The sequence below is a fragment of the Trachypithecus francoisi genome, unplaced genomic scaffold, assembly GCF_009764315.1.
Source record: "Trachypithecus francoisi isolate TF-2019V2 unplaced genomic scaffold, Tfra_2.0 Lachesis_group0, whole genome shotgun sequence".
Classification (NCBI taxonomy): Eukaryota; Metazoa; Chordata; class Mammalia; order Primates; family Cercopithecidae; genus Trachypithecus; species Trachypithecus francoisi.
In genome coordinates, this window is record NW_022681453.1 from 154130598 (window position 1) to 154147327 (window position 16730).

General features: G+C 46.4%; 1 protein-coding gene across 1 annotated transcript in view; it reads right to left on the minus strand.

Moving 5' to 3' along the window:
- Positions 1-16131, minus strand: part of CLSTN2 (calsyntenin 2) — a 625554-nt gene extending 609423 nt beyond the window's left edge. The window contains exon 1 of the mRNA XM_033212488.1: positions 15839-16131. Within this exon, the coding sequence (XP_033068379.1) occupies positions 15839-15947 (109 nt within the window). The 5' untranslated portion in view covers positions 15948-16131. The remainder of the gene's footprint in view (positions 1-15838) is intronic.
- Between the last annotated feature and the right edge of the window lie 599 nt (positions 16132-16730).

Consider the following 16730-nt stretch of genomic DNA (forward strand, 5'->3'; position numbering starts at 1 on the left):
CTATGGGCTCCCCCATAGATCTTCCAGCATCCCCCACCAGGGAGACCCTATTCTCCAGAAGATCTCCTTGTGAAATCCTGGCCTCTTTCAGTTGCCCACCAGCTGGTGACATTTTCCTCTTTTCCTCAAAAAGGTCTTTAGAAAGACCTATTTACTGTTCCAGAAGTTGTCTACCCTTTAAGGCAATTTCAGCCTGTAAGCACATATGAGATACTTCTTGAGTACCTCTTAGAACCAGGAAATGATGAGTGCATGTGTGGTGGATGGGTGGTCCAGGCACCTCTCTGCCTGAATGGCCCCCAGCACACCATCTAGAGCTCCATAGTTCTCTTCCCTATACCAGTGGCATTAAAGTGAGTCAGCTGGATATTCTTTGTGTAGCTCTGATAAACCCTGAGCTTTCCAGGAATACAACCATCCTATGAATTAAGGCCAAAGAATGCTTTGTCTTATTCAAAATATTGCCAGAAGTCTTTCAGCATTTAAAAAAGTCACGTTGACACAATATGTCCATGATATCTGAATCACCAAAACAACACACACAGATCTGTTTGCATCTGCAGCTGTTGAATTCACAGTGATTCACATGGTGTTGCTGCTGAACTGGCGACAAGCATCTAATTCACTACTTCCTCTCATATGGTTGGCCCAAGCATTTGTTGAAATACATATCATTTTATTATACATTATTTAACTTTTCTTTGTATTCAATGAAGACATTATATTGATTTGTTAAATTATATAAGTGCATAACAGTAAATTTCATTTTAGAAATAATAAGGGGGACACTACAAAATATGTGTTGTATAAAGGGGCCATTGGTTCTGATAGGGTTGAAAGTTCATGATTCTTTACATTTATTTCCATTATTCACTCTGAAACTTTGGTAAAATTCTGTTTGGTTCAAGTTTGATATCTAAAGGAAAATGTTATTTCCACTAGAGCCAGAGTTACAGAAAAAAAGGTTTATTCTGTCTCGGCTCAATCTCAACCCATGTAGGGAGTGGCAGAAAGAAAGGGAATTTCAAGGGCACAATCAGGGCTATTAGCAAACTAGCTCTCCCCCATGTTCCTGGGGACTGTGCCTCAGAAGGTGACCCTCTCAACACCAGCCTCAGAGCTCGGGATTTTGGTTTGGTTGAGGAAGACGGTATCTCCCCATGTATAGTGCCAAAGCTTTATCACTCAGAACTGAACCAGCATATCCTTATGGATTATCATAAGGGAATCCCAGGAAAAAGTAAATGTTCTGACTTCAGAGAGACTCCTGTTTGTTCATTTTGTGGACTACATACACAACCTGGAAATCTCAGCACAGCCAAAAATTGGCCCCTCTTCCTGCTGCCCTGCCTCCCTAGCAGTGGGCTCAGAACTCCACAGGCCTCATCACATTCAGCATCCCACTTTAACTGAAGACAAAGCTTTTCCAATTAAAAACTTCATTCTTGCCTCTACACACACATGCATCTGATATCATAAATTGCAAATTGTTTTTAATGACCTGTTTGGAAAATGCAGCATGCTTTATCCACTTAAAACTTGTAGTCTAGTGTTTAATGGAATGCTGATGGGAGCAAGGAGAACCAAAGGAACGACATGGGAAAGTATCAGATCCACCTGCAGCAGCCGATGGTTACAACCAAATTCTCATCAGTGCGTGACAGAAGATATTCTCCCATAGTGTTTGGTATCCAATGCTACGGAGCAAAGTGGGGGCTTATGTCTATGCTACTTCACTGACAGCAAAGGTAATTTACATTCATTATCCAAGAAGGTGCACACTCTGGAAATTGCCGCAGAGGTTCATGACCCTGGGCTATCTAGCTGCCACTCCCCAGCCATAACTTATACCCAACAGGCCCCTAACCCCAGCTGGGCTCTATCTCCCCATCTTGAATGTATCAGCTTATGCCAGCAATAACCAGTAGGGCCCTGCCTAGCATGTTGACCTCTCCTAATCCTCCTGCTCTGCCAGCCCTGATGTGTGTGTACTGAGGAGATGAACACTGGGGATCCCAGGGAATGAAGGAGAAAGATTAGACAAGGAAAACCCCACACACCAGCCTTACATTTCCCCACAAGGCAAAGAGCTGGGTTCCAGGGAGCTCCATCCATCATTCATCCACCTACTTGATCCATAGTGTTAGACCGAGTCTGAGAACCTGGGAAGAAGAAACACAGTCTAGTGAGGCGCAGACAGGTGAGCAATGACAATGCAATCGAGTAGTGCCACTGTGGAGTTCTATATGGGAGCCATGTAATGAAGGGAAGGGAGTGCCCCAGGGGATGCCCAGGGATGGATTCCCAGAAATGCTGACAGCATGAGGGAGGCCCGCCAGGATGCCAGGCAGGACAAAGCACAGCAGGAGACAGAGCAGTGTGCACAGCAGACAGAACACAGGAAAACTCCTCCAAGCAGAGAACTGGGTCGTCCTGCAGACGGGGCTGAAGTGAGAGCAGCAAGTGCGGAGAGGGTTCCCCCATTCGTTCACTCAGACACTGGGCTAGGTGCTGGGCTGTGCTTACACAGAGCTTCAATTCTAGCCCAGGAATAGCTAGGCACCAACTAAGGGCCTTTTAAAACAAGCCAAGGAATGTGGACTGTATCATGAAAGTGGAGAAGAAACATGGGGAATTTTGAGCAGGAGTGACTGTGTGTGTGTATTTGGAAGATCCACCAAGGGCTATGTAGAACTGGACGAAAGAGAGATCAGTCCACAAGCTAGTGGAAAATGTGAGTAAAAGCATTTTACTAAAGACAGAGGGCTTGCTATGAGCCACCACTTCAGAGCAGGTAACCACATTCACACTTCCAATCAAATGGCCTCTTATATAGGAACAGGTGACTTGTTTTGAAGTGGTGGCTCATAGCAAGCTCTCTGTCTTTAGCAAGTTTGGCTGGTTCTGATCAATAAAAGTAGCAATTTTTTTTTCTTTTCTTTTCTTCTTTTTTTTGAGATGGAGTCGCTCTGTCACCCAAGCTGGAGTGCAATGGTGCCATCTTGGCTCACTGCAACCTCTGCCTCCCAGATTCAAGTGATTCTCCTGCCTCACCCTCCTGAATAGCTGGGATTACAGGTGCCCACCACCATGCCTAAAATGTAGCAATATTCTCTAAAGATGTTTTTACTCACATTTTCCATCTAATTGAGAAAATACAAATTGTAAAGCTAGGATGATGATGATTCTCTCTATTATGGGTAGTATTTTAAGGAGTGGCTCCCAGGGAGCAGCCAAACCCCACCTTCAAAAGCAGTCCTTGATGCTACCAAGGACAAGAAGAGAAAGATCCTGGCAGGGTGAGGGCCAGATAAGGGAAGAGAGGGACAAGAGGAGTGCTAAAGGCTAATGTAACGATTCTGTCTATTCTCCTCTTCTGTTGCAGGGGCCATTGGGACAAAGTAGTGGTGGAATATTTCAAAAGCAAACTCAAGGAAAAGCTACAGTTTCAAGCAAAGATTCTTGGCTGGTCCCTGACTTGAGTTCCTTCTCCCTAGGAAGACTAGAATTTAATTTCTGGAAGATTGGCATGGAAAGGAGGCAGGAATTGTTAAAAAACGGAAAAAATGCAAGTGTGATACAAATGCTTTATTTATGACTTCTAATCAAAATCACAGTAAATTACTAAAAAGTTTTAAATATAATCCTAACATTAATAATTAAGCAAGATACAGCCATCTTGACATTTCTGATGATAGCACAATAAAGTCAAAATAATTGGTTTTCCTTTGGGAGAAAAAAACAACAGAAATAAATCTGGGAAGGTGAAATCAGGGTCTTAGCTATGACATTCTTTTACTCTCATTGTGAGTAATTTTAGCTTTCTTTCCTACTCCAAATGATGGTCCACTCTCCCACAAATAAAAGCATCATAGAAAAAAGGAAACTCTTAGAATATCATGAGCTGAAAAGTGAATATTTTTTCTCACTCTCCAGTTTCTTTGTGAGTTTCCTGAATGATAACATTTTAGTTCTTGGCTTTAAGTCCCAATTATTAATCCCTGGAAGGCAGTACTTAGAGGAGAGAAGCTAGGGCAATATGCAGCAAAGAGATGTGCACCAAGAAGTACTGGCAGAGTACAATGTGGTGAGATTCTAAGAATGTGGGCTTAAACTGCCCTTGCATTTTGGCTGGGAGGACCAGAGTAAAAAATTTTCTAACTGCAGAGTCAGGGAGAAGAATGCAAACACTCTAAAATGTTTCTTCTACACTAGATTTCATGTCTTATCATCATTGATTCATTCCTTTGGGTTAGCCATTGCTCTTGGTAGGTTTGTAACCATCAGCTACAAGGCAGGCTGTTATCTGAGATGCACTCTATTTCAAAGAAGACTGGTTTGTGGAATATAGTGTGACATTGCCCCCAGAAGAGTGCTTGTGCATTTGAGAACTTTAAGGAGCAGAAAGAGTTGGAAAAATGAACATTCAGAACCTCAAGTCACCAAACACATATTCAATCAAACTAAGGAAATGTTTGTAGTCTCTCCCCTAAGTCTTCTAGCTCTTATAATGCAAGACTGCTTCCATCCTTTCCTCTCTCCAGGTGCATAGTTATTTCCAGGAAGCCTGAGCAATAATGGTAAGTGCTCCAAAGAGGCATGGCCTCATAAAAGATGGGGCACTCCTAGTGACACACTACAGCAGAAGACTCAGATCCTCACTCAGGAAACTTTCCTTGAGAAACAGGCTTTTAGGCAGAATGGAGAGTGAGGTCTTCTTCGGGCTGATCCTTGCCTTCCATCTCAGCAGGTGAGGGAGCGGCAGCCTCTGCCCCTCACCAAGACAAGTCTGAGGAGGGACCCCAGCTGAGGAAGATTAATGTCCAGCTCTACCTCCCTGCAGATCCTTGTTTCTCCTCCCAGTAGCATCGCAAGGTCTTGTTCAAGAGCTGCAGTCTGACCTGAGCCTCCAGATGATCAAGTAAAGAGGGTAGAGGTGGAGTAGCAGCAAGACCAAGGGACGATGGCCCTCTGGTTGTTGAATGGGGCACTAAGGTCTAGCCACCCATACCCACTTGGACATGCCCTGTCTACCACCAAACCCAGAGTTGCTGGGGTGCATTTTATTAAATAAAACAGAATTTTCCTTACAGCATCTGGCCTAAGCTTCAGGCAGAAGCATCTCCAGCTTCAGGCATGAAGTGACATCCTAAGGGTTTCTTGGCAGCATGAGAGAGAGAGCATGGATATGTACCCATGTTCTCAAGCCATATAAATCTGGATAAACTGTACTGCTGCAGAGGAAATCATAAATCACACATCCTAAGGCCAGGATTTCAGTATTTTTGAAGGGTTTCATTTCTCCTCCCTACCAACTTTGATATATGTACTTACTTAACAAGGGTCTGGGGAGGGTTAATTGAATTAATATATGTAAAGTGCTTTTAGTTTGAAGAGAATGTGCAATATAAATGGAAGTGTCACTAAAAAGGTTAATCTAATTTACATCCAACACTTTCAGTTCATAGTGTTAATGAACTATATCCTTTTAGAGAGTGATTAATTTATAGAAATGTGATTATTTTTCTTAATGCTATATATGGGTAAGCTTTTCCTATTACTATAACTAACTTTATAGGAGAATTCAGCATTTTATAAATTAAAATAATAAATCAAACACTCCTGTAATGGTTATATTTCATTAATTACAAGGAGACATGCATTAGATTAACATTTATCTGTTTTAATTAATTTGCTGCAATGCAGCTATCCATGCAAATTGGAAAACGACACATCAACTTGACATAATATTAACAGTTTTGACTGGTTCTTCCTGAAAATTGATGGGCCTGCAACCACTGCATTTTTTATGTAACCATGGTGACCACCAGTTGTGTGACACATGCAGGCTATACATCAGAGAACTGGGAAGAGACTCACACTAAATTCAAACTTCTCCTGAAAATATAATTAACTAAATTAATAAGATTGTATAAAGAAAGAAAGATGGAGAGTTTTGTTTTGGAGTTTGAGTCTCAAAGATTTCTTAAATGTGACCACCTTGTTTTTGTAAGCACCTTATCCTTTCAAAAGGCATCCAGAGCCACTTCCATTTGAATACTCAGAACTTTCTTGGGTAGAGGTGGTGCCACTGCGTCCTTTCTGCATGTGATAAAGACACAGACCCAGAGGGGCTGAGTGATTTGCCCTGAACCTCACAGCTCATCAGTGGATCTAGGTCACAAGTTGGAGACCATGACCTTTCTTTGATACTCCACAGTGATTTTCTAGTTAGACTTGATTGAGACTCCAAAGTTTTACCTAACTATATAATACAGCAGACATCACAGAAATGCAAAGTGGCTGAAGTCACAAAAATGATCTTTTTTTTTTAACTGGCAATTTTCACATGACAATTTGATGCAGTGATTCTGTAGAAATAAGTCAAACGTTAGCCAATTAAGCATTCTCAGAAGCAATGAGAAAAACACTGACAGACTTTCTGAGTGAGAACTCCACTGGTATCTGCCGGCCTGACTGTTGAATACACTTCAAGGTGGTGAATATTCTCCTGACTCATGTGCAGAACCGAGTATTTTAAACCACTGAGGAGCAAATGCTGCAAGTTGATTTGGGCAGAGACTCAAATAACTAAAAGGGAAAGGCCTGATGGGCAGCTCCTCCCCATGACCAAAGGAAGGAAGCAGTGCTGACGGGAGAAGGTACATGGGCACAGAGCCCTGCAGGATTTGCAGCCAGTGCGGGCAGCAGCGCCCTAGCACCAGTCACCCCCCCAACACTCAGCATTCGCTCTGGGTCTCGGACAGTGCTGGGCAACAGTCATACAGAGGTGAGCAGGGCACTTCCCCCTCCAAGGGCTCACAGGCACCCTGGGAGACAGGTGGCAATGGGAGCCCTGACAGGGGAAATAAAGGACTGGTGGGTGAAAGACAGAGGAGCACAGCTCCCACCTGGAAGTAGCACTTAGTTGGCAGAGGCAGTAGAGTTTGCTGGAGTGGTTCTCAGTCTTGGCTGGGCAACAGAAATACTGGAGAGCTTCACATAGATTCCCAGGTGTTGTCCCTGAGCAACTACAGCAAAATCTCTGGGCATTGGTGTTATTTTAAATCTCTCTCAAGTGGCTCCACTGTGCATCCAGGGGTGGATAAAAGGGGGGATTCTGAAACTAAACTTTCTAGATTTAAATCCCAGTTCTACTGTTTTACTACTTGGGTAAACTGATAAGTAGCTTAACCTTCCTTGCCTCAGTTTCCTCATCTGTAAAATGGGGATAATAAGAGTTCACACCTCACTTGGTGGTTAGGAGGGCTGAATGAGTTAATATTTATAAAGTACTCAGAATAGTGCTTGGTGCATAGTAAGTTCTTGAAAGCATTAACTATTTGGAAATTTCTAGAAAGCTCACTGACAGGAGAGAAGGCCAGATGGGCAAAATCAGTAGACTTTTATGCCAGGCTGGAGAGCTTGGGACCTATTTTGGGAGGTCTGGGGCTTCCCTGGAGAGGTTTGTCAGAAGGATTATGGTTGCCTGTTCTAAGAAGGAGGTTTGGGTAGCAAGGGTGAAGGCAGAAGTTCTCTGAAGATATCTCCAGTCCTGGTCTTTGCTCTGTGAATGCCTGAGCCCCTAACTGAGGTTATGGTAGGGATGGGAGAGGTTGGTGGTGGGTGGCTTTGATGCACCCACCCTAAAACTGAGAGGAGCTGATTTCCTCTGGGATGGGAACTGGTAGCCTGTTACAGCTCCCATCCCCAGATGGTGGTAGCACTCCTGAGGAAGTGGCTACAGAAGGTGGCATGAATATTAGATTCTAGATGCTGGTGGTATAGTCTGGTGCCTGTGGAAGTAGACACCCCAGGATCTCAAGGCACCATGCTGTTTGGACAAGGGGCATCACATGCAGTAATAACCTGTGAGGGAGGGAAATCTGAGGCAATTCCAGAGTGTTAAGCTATTCTCAAAAACCTTACAGACCTTAGCGTGGAGGGTAAAAGATAGAATTCATGACTGAGATGGAGTTTCTTGCAGGCCTGGTGGGAGTGGCATATATGCTGCCACCCTGACAGCAGTGTAATGGGAGAGTTGGAGAGGGGGTCAAAATTAGAGTCTAGTGCTTTCATTTGCACAACATGCTAAACAAGGCAGAAGCAATGGGAATTGAGGAGAAGTTCTAGATGGTGATGATAGAATAAACCGGACATGAGGAAGGATGGGTTGTGATATTTGTGGAGAGACAAGCATGCTGGAGGACTCTGGGGGCTCTGGCTTGGCTGAATGTATGGATGATGTACCTTTCACCCAAACAGAGGTCACAGCAGAAGCAGTAGATTCTTGGAAGAAAAATGAGAGCTTGGGTTGGGACATATGGGGCTGCAGCATCCTAAAGGAAATAGATACTGAGTGAGCCTTAGGTGAGGTAGGAGGCTCAAAGTGAGCTAGGGAAAAAAGTATTGATCAGGGGCATCTCTGGCCAATCTCTGGGGAGGATTGATGTGAGTAGAGGGTCCTGAGCTGGGGACAAGCAAGATCCTGAGAACGTATTGGAGATAAGTTCCCTGTCCTTAGAGTTAGAAAACTGCTCAGTAGTGAAAGAAATGGGCTTCAAGTGGCCATGTTCCAAAATGTCACCTAGCTCACCACATTGGCTCCCTGGTGCTAGATTGCAATCAACTGCACAGTCTGACCCCTTGTCCTGATTCCTGATCTGCTGCTATATGCCCTACAATGTATATTTACCAATCTGTAAGAGGAGTATCTGAGAACAATACAATGGCCATATAGAAAATCCTGCCATGACAGTAGAAGAAAAGGCAGCCCGAACAACAGTCTGACATCTGCTACTCCTACATGATCTCCTCCCGCCCTTGCCATGCACACCTCTCAACATCCCCTTCTTATCCACTTTGGTATCTAGCCATCTAACATGTTTAAAAGTGTGTATCCTGGCCTAAAATGGAGTCAGAAGAGGGCAATATTTAACCCAAATGAATGACTGTAACAGAAGACCTGTCGGTACAAAGGCCAGCCAGCTGGGATAGTCTTTCTGGTATAGGAGACCCCTGCAAACACATCTGGGACTATACAGTGCAGATGGCTGCCTCCGCGGCTTGAGGCCAAGCATGACAGGAGGTGAGGAAGGCTTCAAGCTGTCTGAATGAGAAGAAACAGGTATTGCTCACTTGGATAAGTGAATCAGAGAGTGAGGTTTTCAGGGAAACCAACTCTTTCAGCAATTTTGAAGTAAAATCCAAATAAATATTCTTGGACAGCAAGGCAACGCCTTCCAGGGCAGCAGAGCCTCGCTGACCTCACCCAGAGCCTCCTTAAGCAGACATCACATCGTTCTGAATAGGTAAGCCTGTGTGAAGAGGGGAAGCCATGCAACCCAGTCTATTCTGAGTTTGTAACCTCAGTTTCACCACCTCTGAACTGTGAGACTTTGGGCAAGTTACCTCACTTCTCAGTGACTCAGTTTACTCCTCTGTAAAAGTGAGATTGTAGGTTTACCTCCTTCATAGGGTTGGTATGAGGATCAAACCAATGGACATATATGAAGTGCTTCAAGGTAGTGCTTGGCACATAGCACGCACTCAATAAACATTCACTGTTTTATTAGCTCTGGAATCTGTATGCAGAAATAATATTTGACCTGGCTGAGCTCCCTCTTCACTTGTGCTTGTGTGCCAATCACTCTTACCACCTTGTATTTACCTGCCCAGTGCAAACCCCTGCCCCTGACATATGCTTCCCAATGCCTTACCCATCCATCAACATCCCTTTTACCTTCTGCATAAATCTTTCCTGACCTCTATTCTTGCCAACTTCTTCCTATCCTGCAAGGCTTTTGAGCATCTGTGATGCACAATTTACCATTTTCCCATAAGTCACCAAGTTCTGCAAATAGTTTGTGTGATGTGTGATGTGCAATGTTTGCCCTAGACAGAGTGTGAACTCTTCGATAATTGGAACTTGCTTTTATCTTTTTGTTCCCCTCACAGAGAATAACAGGAGGCTGAGAAATAGTAATTGGCTGAAAAGCTAGAGAACAGGACCTAGCGCATGTCTGGAAGGGCTAACTCTCATTCTAACCATTCTCCTCTGACCAGTACTCCCTCTGGCCTCCTGCCTGTTTCTTTCCCAAATCTCAGAGCATGATCCTCTGTCCTACACAGTGCCAAGATCTTCAGCTCAGTGATCTTCCCCAGTTCAGGCCTCCCCATGGTCTGTTCTCAAAACCTGTCTTTCCCAGGGAACCATTTCCACAGGGTCCAATTAGTGATGGGTCAGATAATAACTAATAAAACAATAATGTGTTTCAAGCTGTTATATGAGTATCATAGCTTCAGTTACCCCATTCCATATAGACAAGTATTATCACAAAGCTTGTCAATACCTTTAAAAAGTATGCCTTTCTGTTTTCTTGGGTAGCAGGGCTTGGAGGAAAGTATGAACTGGGCATGGGATCTTTCCTTACAACACAGATCACACCACATAAGCTCCCCTCCAGAGACCAGAACCTCCCACACCTCTGGCACTGGCACATGGAGATATGCTTGTTTATTTACTTATATAGCAAATATTGCTGACCTTTACTCTGAGCTGGCCCTGCACTAAGTGCCAGTGCTTTTGAGATGAATGAAATGGAGCCCTGGCTTCAAAGATATCCATAGACGAATGAAAAAAAGTATGTCTTTTTACAAACAAGTCAAGCCAAATGCGTGTGTATGCATGTGCATTTACATTTAGATATGATATTTACACACAGGTGCATATCCACACAAGGAGAGAGAGGCAGAGAGAGACTGAGAAACAGAGAAACAGAGATAACAGTTTGAGCTGAGAAAAGATATGAACAAAGCTATTGGATTTCTAAGTGATCAGAAAAAAAATTCACCAAATCTCAGACACTAAAACAACTGAAGAAGTGATCAATAATTAGTCATTGTATATTTATGCCTTTTACATGCCCCAAACTGGGCTATGTGTTCTCTAAGCACTATCCTGACAACCATTTTACAAGGTAGATCTCTGTCTCCCCATTTTAGAGGTGAGGAAACTGAGGCTCAAGTTGTCCAAGATCATCTAACTAGGAAGTAGTAGGGCCAGGTATGGAACTCAAGTTTTTCTGGCCATATGCCCAAATTTTACTTTATACAGGAGAGAGGAAAACATGTAAAATGTCTACGTCAAGAAATGACAGCACTAGGGATTACAAACAGGTGTGTTCACCAAGCAAATCACTGTGTACTGCTCATCTCATGTCTTGAGGCCAGGCTCTGGAGATATCAGGAGAGTCAGGATGAGCCTCTAGCACTGGTCTCTGAGCCCTGAGGACTAGAGTCAGACAAGGAAACACAGGCATGCAGGAAAGCAAGGCAAGTCACTCAACAGTAACCAGCCTAGGAAGGTTCCTTATGGAAGGCCATGTCTTGAGTAACAGTGGAAATTGGGCTGAGGAAGGTGACTTACTAGCCTGCTGCCCAGAGAGTGCAAGAGAGGTAAAGGGTACATTTCGGTCCAAGAACCACAGGCGTTTCAGGATGGCAGCAGGTCAGAGTACACTTTCTGATGCATTGCTGAGGGCTTTTTGGCATTTGTGCTTCAGTTGGAAAAATGACTCTGTTATACCACTAGAAGACACCTGCTACTTACCCAAAGATGATTTAGAACAAGCCACCATAAAAATTCCACACTACCTTTGCCCCTGCAGGAAGTTATGCAGTGTACAATCTGGAATATTCAAGGATGGTTTTTGAATCTGTGGGAGAGAGAATGAGGTGACTCCTCTAATCAAGAACACTGGTCTCCATGGTGAAAGCAAGGTCTGTTTCCCTCACCTCACCTGCATGCCCTTTTAAACAGCCTTAGACACTCATACTGTGCTCTTCTGTGGGTGGGACCACAAGGGCTCCTGGGTAACTCAGAGATACAAACAGCTCAGCTTCCTTGTGGTCCCTAGACCGGCTTTCAAAACCACTGGGAAGACTGTCTGACAAACAGGGGGTACTGGGTATAGTGACCTTTTTATTCTCATCCCAGTCCCACCCCCTCTAGCTGGAGGTCTTGGCAAGTCATTTACCCTGTCATAGAATTTGTTTCTTCATCTGTGAAATGGGCTAACACTGGCTCTGCCTGTGTTTAAGAGTTAGAGATTGCCCATGTAACAGGAATAGCAACAGTGCCTGTTACATACTAAAGAGGGACTCCATACACTGAAATTACTACAATTACACCACACTGTTGTTATTCTGCTCCATCCTCCTCCTTACCTATTACTACATGCTGTTTTTGTAAACCTTGTCTCTGCACTCCCATCTCCTTTACCTGTGTCTCTATCACAGTCAGTACTATACTTTGGACAAATTCTCTCTGCTGCCACTCTCTTAAAATTTTCACATAAAAATCTTCCCTCTCCAACTAAAACAGAAGCTCCTCAAAGAAAGGTAGGGGTGGGAGGGGTGGGGGGTGGCCTTCTGCTACCGGCACAGAAACTTCCAGAGCACTGAGTCAGGCTCTCAGCACACAAAACGGGCACTACAATTGATGGTCTATACTTGAGTATTGTTCCAAATGACCTCTATGCCTAGATGTTGGGAACTTAAAAAGGACTGTGTACCAAGTCCTTGAGGTCTTGGGACCACTGACATTTTGCCAAATTGAGCACAAACATTGAGGTGTTGTCTAGATTGCATTGTCTTCTTTCCCTTGGATAAGACATGTCTTTCTCCGCCTCCAGAAACTGTTTGGGTCCACAATACCTTACCAGCTTTACTCACAGAACATGCGCATGTGATCTGGTCTCTTCATGGAATCCAAGAAGTATTTATCTTTTTTGAATAGCCAAAATATGTAAGGGTGAAGGGAAGGAGTTACAATTGCCTGGCCACTGTATGATTTCTGAAACTGGAAATATATCTACACTGAAAGTACAGTGATTCTGTAGTTGTCAGGGATTAACTGCTCGAGTCCTGAAAGCAAGAAGCAAGAAGCACAAAGGCAGAACAAGCTGTGCACCACAGACACAACATCTTACACCAGCCCGAAGCTGGGAGCACATGCTTCCAGACAATTGTTTGGAGGGTGCATTCAACTCTGTGAGAAACTTGACTCCGGACTCCCGATGTTTTTCTACACATGAATACAGAACTGTATGAAAGAAGAATCTATTTTTTTGTTCAATCTTCACATGCCTTCCTGATTTTTTTTTTTTTTTTGTGATGGGAGTAACAATGGTATGAACCTTAAAAATGGCAAAGTCAGAGGCAGGGTGCATTGTACATGAAACATACAGCTTTATTATTTCAAGCATTCTTCAGAGATCATATGATTTGGAAACATAAAATACAAGTGCATTGTAATAAGGAAAGTCAGTCCTGTAAATACTAACTAAAGTGTCATAATAAATGCCTCTATTGTAATCAAATATTACACGTCTTGAAAAAAAAAACAAAAGGCAGCGGCAAACAGAGCTCTTTGCAGCCCCCCAGTGGTTGGAAGGGGAAAGAAGCGAGAACAAGGGGAATTCAGACAGTTAACTCTCAATCTGCAGGGCCAATAAATGTTTTACCCTGGAAAGACAAACGTCTAGTTGTTTGTTTGTTTGTTTTTGAGACGGAATATCACTCTTGTTGCCCAGGCTGGAGTGTAATGGCACGATCTCGGCTCACTGAAACCTCTGCCTCCCGGGTTCAAGTGATTCTCCTGCCTCAGCCTCCTGAGTAGCTGGGATTACAGGTGTGTGCCACCACACCCAGCTAATTTTTTTTTTTTTCTTTTAGTAGAGATGGGGTTTCTCCATGTTGGTCAGGCTGGTCTCGAACTCCTAACCTCAGGTGAACTCCTAACCTCCCAAAGTGCTGGGATTACAGGCATAAGCCACCATGCCCGACCTGACAAATGCCTAGTTTTAACTAAGAAATGAATATGTTCTAAGTCGGATGTTGGTTAAAATGCACATAATTATCCACATAAGGTGAATCATTGAAAGTCTGGGGATTTTTTTTTTTCTTTTTTATCTCTCTCCTTCTCTTTCTCGCTTACCTCTATGAAGTTTCCCAGTCTGACCTGCGAACTCAGCCGTACATTATTACTACTCACACCAGATCCTCTTCCCAAATGATTTCTTCCTTGTTCTGCACTTGCTGTGTGCTCTTCACCCTCCTTCAAACTTCCGTTTGCAGACATCTGCTTATATCAGTTACTGTGCTACAAAGTGATGGGAAATCTCCTCCCCCCAGCCCCCAAAAAAGTAATTTGCCTGTTTAACAAAGTGTCTATATTGGGAAAGGAGGGGGAGATGTTTGGAAGTTCATTGTTTTTTTATTCTTGTCTTCACCAAAACAACAGTCTCTCAGCTTGATCCCTTCATATCAGCCACTTCTTTACCGCATTCTGAGATATTTTCATAACGAGTTTTTCTCTCATGAAATTTCTCATTTCTAAAAATAAAAACTGCCTGTCAAGGATACACCAAGAAAAAAAAATGCTGAAAAGAAATAGAATGGCTGCTTATAAAATATTTTCAAAACGATGACACCAAAAGATTTAAAAATTACCGATAAACATAGTCTCCCATGTTCTTCTCAAATGTATCATACCTAAGTTATTGGAGGTCCAGTTCCTAAGGCCAGACAAGGCGAACTGCCTGCCTCCAGCTCTCCCCAACCTCCAAGAGTAATGCAGCCTGATAGGCATTCCCTCCCCTAAGCTGGTGGTTAACTGTAGTTCAAAGCCAGCGTCCGAATCAGGCTGTCTCTAGCAGGGAATCTACCTTCTGACAGGCGCAAACCCCTCCGTCCTCTGATGATTGCCAGGCAAGATTTGGGGACCAAGTACCCCCTCATTGTCACCTGGCAGATTTGGCCACAGCCCACAAACCAAACGCACGCCCTACTTATGAACAGCGCAGAGAATCAACAAGTTATCACTAAGCTGCGAGCCCCAGCTAGGATCTGCCACAGCCTTTCCTGAGCCCACCACTGTTCCCCATCAGCTGTGCTCTTTTCTCGCCTCCCCACCCGCTGCAAGAACATGACCTCCTGTTTCAGACCCGGCCCCCATCCCAGGGCTCCCGGCGCTCCCAGGCAGCTGTCGAAGTCCGGGGTTCGCCGGCTTCCAGGCTCGCCTGACAGAGTCAGGCGTTCGCTTGGATCTGGCTTCCTTCCGGGCGGGAGGTCAAGCTCTTCAAAGGAACAGGGTGGGCAGGGGAGTGGTGCCAGGTTAGGCTCCTCGGTCCTCGGGAGCCAGAGCGAAGTAGGAGAGGGAGCGGGGAGCCCGACATCCAGCGCTTCTTCCGGACCCCGCCGCCCACCCGGAGGGCACGCGTTCCCCGGGGAACCCGAGCCGCCCTGGGGGAGCCTGAGGAGTGTCAGCGGGGCCTTCCTTGGAGCCTACAAGTTTCCACTCCATTCCCGAGCTGGGAGTTGGCAGACAAGTCACAGCTCGGCTCCCTCCTTGAAAGCACTGCCGCTGATCCTTCCCTCCCCCCCACGCCCCACTCCGCCAGGCAGGAGCAGACACCTGCTTATCCCCGCGGCGCGCCAGCGCCCTGCTCGAGCCGTCCCTGGACCAGAGCTCGAAACTCACCCACTGCGCTCCCATCCCGGCACAGACAGCCCTCAAAGTTGTCCGTACTCCCCAGACCTCGCCTTCTGTTTGGCCCCCGGATCCCGCCCAGGGGTTGGGCCGGCGTCCGCGAGTGGACCTCTCTGGTCCGCGGCGCATGGACCTGACTTCGGGGATCCAGGGCGCACAGAGGCCACAGAAGCTGCGGCAAGGGAGGGTGGGCAAATCCAGCGTGAGCCTGGGTCCTTGCCGCTTTCACCCTCAAGCCTGCCCTGCCTCCCTCCTGGGAGAAGAGCAAACTTCCCCAGCACCCACCTTTAGCCGCGAGGAGGCGGCGCTGCCGGCTGTCCCCGCCACCGCCGCTGCCGCTCCCCACGCCCAGCGCCAGCAGGAGCGGCACCCAGTACAGTCGCCCAGACAGCATCTTCGCAGCCGCCGCCAACGAGCTGCAGCCGCCGCCTACTATCCGCGCCGGCTCTCGCCTCCGGGTGCCTGCCGCGCCGTGGGCCGCCGCGCCGTGCCCGATGGGTGCGCTTCTAGCGCCGCCGCCGCCGCGCTCGGCCTCCGGTTCCCGCCGCCGCGCCGCTAGCTCGCCGGCAGCAGCCGCGCTCACTGGCGCGGACCCGGAGCGGCTCCGGCGCTCACCCCGGGACGGCCCGTGACGTCACGGAGGGAGGGAGGTGGCTCGTGCATATTCATGAACGCGGGCACCGGCGCCGGGTTCGGCGCTCCCAGCCCCAAGGCCCCGACCCCCAACTTTCCTCAGCCATCTCCACGCTCCGGGGCGCTGTCCAGGTCCTCCTGCCCCAGTCGGGACCGGGCCCCCAGAGGACGCTGGTGGGCGGCTGCGGGGAGCCCTCCAGCCCGGCGCCTCCACTCCGGCTCTCCGAAAAGCTGCCGCAAGGAATGGAGGGCTCTCCCAGAAAGTGGTCACCCGAGGCCTGAGGGTCGTCTGGGGTGGTGCGGGGGACCCTGTCCTGCCATGCCCTTTGAACTGGTATCTGGGCGGAGAGAACTGGCTGGCGTCGCTAAGGGTCTTGCCCTTGGCTGGGTCTCTGGGCGCTCTACGTCGACTGGTCTGGGGAGGGCGCCAGGCGCACACTAGAGCAGCGCCTAGTGGTGCTAGGGGTTGTCGGGCAGAGTAGACAGCCTTGGACCTGGATGGCAATGGCCGGGCTCCGCGTCATCTGCGAGAAGCAGGGGCAGC